The sequence below is a fragment of the Oryzias latipes genome, chromosome 7 (assembly GCF_002234675.1).
Source record: "Oryzias latipes chromosome 7, ASM223467v1".
Lineage (NCBI taxonomy): Eukaryota > Metazoa > Chordata > Actinopteri > Beloniformes > Adrianichthyidae > Oryzias > Oryzias latipes.
In genome coordinates, this window is record NC_019865.2 from 22,275,214 (window position 1) to 22,279,332 (window position 4,119).

Here is a 4,119-nt window from a genome sequence, read left to right on the forward strand (position 1 = left end):
ATATCCTAAAATAAATAAAAACCGAGTACGATATCGTGATAAAAAAAACACATTTCCTGGTATTTTGCTCCAAACCAGTAGGTGGCGGTGTTTCGCCAGCCGTAGAGCCGTTGCGCTAGGAAACAGAAGAAAAAAAACTGAGGAACACTTTGTTCATTACCGGCGTTTTATTTAGAAGCAGAAGGTCGTCTGCTGTTTGTCGGAATTTGACCGAATTCTTGGTTAGAAATAACAAATACGGCGTACTTGTGACGGAGTTGGTGTTAACGAGGCACAGGGATGTGAGTTTTACTGAAAAATACTAAAACGCGGCTATACGTCGCGTTTTCTCGGGCTGTTATGAAACATCGTTAGCGGTTAGCCGCCGACTACTATCCTGTCGTTTAGGTTCGGAGCTAAAACGTCGACGGTTCGAGTCAAGCTAAATCTTGTCGGACTAAAATATTTGGGCTCGATTATTCAACCTCTCCAACGCTGTGGGTTTAGGGCTGGTACTTACCGTGACTGAGATCCGGGTCTCTGCGGCTATTTCGACCTAGGACCTCCCTTAGACGGACGCGGTGGCTGGTTTGATGGCAGCCACAGCCGGTGCCCGGAGGTTACCGATGGGTGTGCGGACATTCAGCGACTTTCTCCAGATCGCCACCGTGGGCTCCCCTCGCACGTGTCGTCCAGCTGTGCAAAGAGGATGCCTCAGCCAAAACATCAGGTGAGCGAGGGGATGCTTTAGAACCATTGGAGCCAAGAAGTACCAAAAAAAGGACATTAGATTAGTTAAACAGAGTTTAGAAGTATATTTTCCTGCTTTGTGTTTGCCTGGTCTGGGTACGTTTGATTTTGTTTATTTAAAAAAAAATGTTTTTTAAAATTTTAGTCATTATGACGTCAATAGGGCATTTAAACTTAAGTGATGAGTCAGTGTATGTTGTGAAAGACAAAATAACCCACCAGTTTTGGAATTTCTTTTAGATCAGAGTGATGAACAAACAAAACGCAGGAAGGACATTATGCTTTGTTGTTGTTTTCCCCCAAAATATAGTTTTATCGTTTCCCTGACCAAGAAAATAAAATAAAATAAAGTCAATCTGATAACTAATACCCTTGATGCTTTCTAGCCACATTTTTATTACCACATGACCCCATGCTTGTTTTTTTCTTTTTTAAATTCCAAAAGGGTTTGTTTACTTGCTTAACTGTTTTTTGGTCACAATAAGACTAGACTTTTTCAGGAAGCAGCCACCCAAAAAGCATCCCAGCATAACCTTTTATAAATGACATAAAAGACCTAACTCGGAAAACACTAGTATTGTTCAAACACAGACCTTCCAGAATCTCCAGCTTCAGCTCGCTGAGTGTATAAATTCATGTGGTACCTAGAACTAGGACCTGATTTTTCCCACGTTTTTCTTTAGTACATAGTTGAGGTAAAACCATTTCTGCTTCTATTTTTTTAGACACCTGTCATCGTGTGGCATTTTGATGACCAGAACTCCCAAGCTGCTTTGTGTTCAAGAATGGGATGCGATGGCGGCTGCTCCTCAAAGCAGAAACTTCATCAGCCTCACCAACAAGAGGAAGGAGTACTCGGAGCGCAGGATACTCGGGTAATATTCCGTTTTCAGGCAGTAATAAAGGCATTTTCAACAGCATGCAATGCATTCCCTCACTTTATGTTGGTTGTTACAGGTATTCTATGCAGGAAATGTACGACGTGGTGGCCAATGTTGATGACTACAAGCTCTTTGTGCCTTGGTGTAAGAAGTCCCAGACCATCATGAAAAGAGCAGGTCACTCCAAAGCCCAGCTTGAAGTGGGATTCTCTCCTGTGATAGAGAGATATACCTCCATGATCACTTGTGTTAGGCCCCACCTAGTCAAAGTAAGTAGCCAGTTGTGCCGTGAATGAGTGAATAATTGATTTGTAAAGTGGAACCAACTGTTGCTAAAATGTACAAACAGGTTGATGTAAACTAAGGCTTACTTGAGTCTAAGTAGATAGTATTTGCAATGGCTTTTTCTGTCGTTTTTTAAATGACATTTTGGCTTTTAGGCAGTGTGCACGGATGGAAAACTGTTCAATCACCTGGAGACGATTTGGCGCTTCAGTCCTGGCATTCCTGGTTACCCTCGCACCTGCACTGTAGACTTTTCTGTAAGTAGTCTGCTTCTTGGAGAAAATTACCCCGTAATTCTGTTCATTAAAATGAACTTTATTTGTTGTTTACCAAACTGGATTGAGGAAAGTTTTTTTCCTGTTGCTGCTGTGTTTCATGACTGCTACTTTTCATCATCTACTAAAAAGAACCTTTTTTTTTTTTTATTACTTTAACAGATATCCTTTGAGTTCCGCTCCTTGCTGCACTCCCAGTTAGCTACCATGTTCTTTGACGAAGTCGTGAAGCAGAACGTTGCTGCGTTCGAGCGGCGAGCCAGCAAGCTTTACGGTCCAGAGACTCGAATCCCCCGAGAGCTGATGTTTCATGAGGTCCATCAGACGTGATATCAGCAACCGCCTGCCCCTCTCATCTGGCCTTAATCCATACCAGCTTTCATCCTTTTGGCCCACTCAGACCTGCATGATCCAAAATAGTCCAGCCCTCGCAGAAAGCGCTACACACAAATAGCGGTAATCGAGGAGTCCCAACTCTTGTAAGCTGGAATTCCTGCTCCAAAAAGTTCCAGCTGATCTCTGCTCTCCTGTATAGTGGCGTCCACTCTTTTCAGCCTCCTCCTTGTTCAGCAGAAGCGGCCATTATTCTCGCTCTGTTGCAGTTACAAGCTGTATTTATGCAAGCAAATGAGTAAATCAATTCAACAAAACATTTCTAGTGTTTGTTATTGAAATGAAACACTTGCAAATAATTATTTTTCTACTAGGGCACAGAGGCCCTCTGTGGCTTGGACCTATTCTCAGGTTTCATAGGTTACTTTGACCTGATCATAATGTGCTTGTGACACATCGGCATGTCAGTTTCAGCACTGGGATCAGCTGGACATACTACATTCTTCACTTTTCCTTTTACCCTTTGTTCTTCAGTTGTTACTATATTGTTTGAAAGAAAAGTAGTGCTTCTGCTGCGCAAAATTTTCATTTTATTCTTTTTAATTTATTCAGAGGTGGAAATTTTTTTTTAATCCAAGCTTGTAAACGGTGCCATGTTTTTGGAACGCCAAGCGTGCTTCTCACTGTGACAGTATTAATGCTTTCATTATTGTCATTTCTTCACTGGCAAATTTGGTCTCATATAAACCGCTTTGGGGGTTTAGCTTTAAACTCATCTGTCGTGCTGTGATGATTGTAATTTTAAACATTGAGACCTCACCTACCACCTGTCATCAATGCCTTATTTTCAAAGCCCCTGTTCAAGAAACTGTCAGCTCTTTGAAGCCAACCACATTTTGCACAACCCCCCCCCCCCCCAAGTAAAGTCATGAAAATGCTGAAGGTTCTGTCAAAAAAATGCAGCTGACAGGACCAGACCCAGCCGACGCAGTTTATGTAAGACAGGCGGCTTTATTTTTGATATTTTACGGTTGAGATTCCTAAAGAAATGGAGGATGGCACTTTATGTGATCACTTTTGATGCTGCTGAGAGTTTAGATGAGAAACACATTGTGTACCCAAGAAATGATCTATTCCAAGTCATCCATCTGTACATTTTTGTGGTCCATATTTTGGAGGCTCTCAGGAGAATGACACTCTGTTTGTGTAGGTTTTCATTATAAAATGTGCATGTGGGCTGTAGAATAAACCATTACATATATTTGGAGTTTTCTGGTTCTTCTGTGAGTTTTTTTTCTTTTAAGAAAAATGCAGGCGTGTGATGAAATGCAACCACCATGTCTTTGTGGAAAATTTTACATGGAAGAATATTTGTAAAAACCCGCGCTCATGAAAGTTGTTTTCAAAATGTTCTTGTATCTTTATTATGAAGGGCATAATAGAAAGTGAGAACAGATGAGGTTTATGGGATAAAAACAGTATAATCTTAACGCTTTTATATTAGATTTCCAGTTTAAAAAACATTAACTGAAACTAGATGCGTCAGTTTAGCCTAAGTGGATTTGTTTTCTTTAAAGTCATTTGATCACAATTCAATTCAAACATTCTAGCTCCTC

At 41.0% G+C, this 4,119-nt stretch overlaps 1 protein-coding gene across 1 annotated transcript; it reads left to right on the forward strand.

Annotated features, from left to right (window-relative positions):
• Positions 1-124: 124 nt before the first annotated feature.
• LOC101155688 (coenzyme Q-binding protein COQ10 homolog A, mitochondrial) lies at positions 125-3,770 on the forward strand. The gene is made up of 5 exons (XM_004070887.4): positions 125-709; positions 1,455-1,604; positions 1,687-1,879; positions 2,051-2,152; positions 2,333-3,770. The coding sequence occupies exons 1-5, from the start codon at positions 573-575 to the stop codon at positions 2,498-2,500; spliced, it is 750 nt and encodes a 249-aa protein (XP_004070935.1). The 5' UTR covers positions 125-572; the 3' UTR covers positions 2,501-3,770.
• The last annotated feature ends 349 nt before the right edge of the window (positions 3,771-4,119 follow it).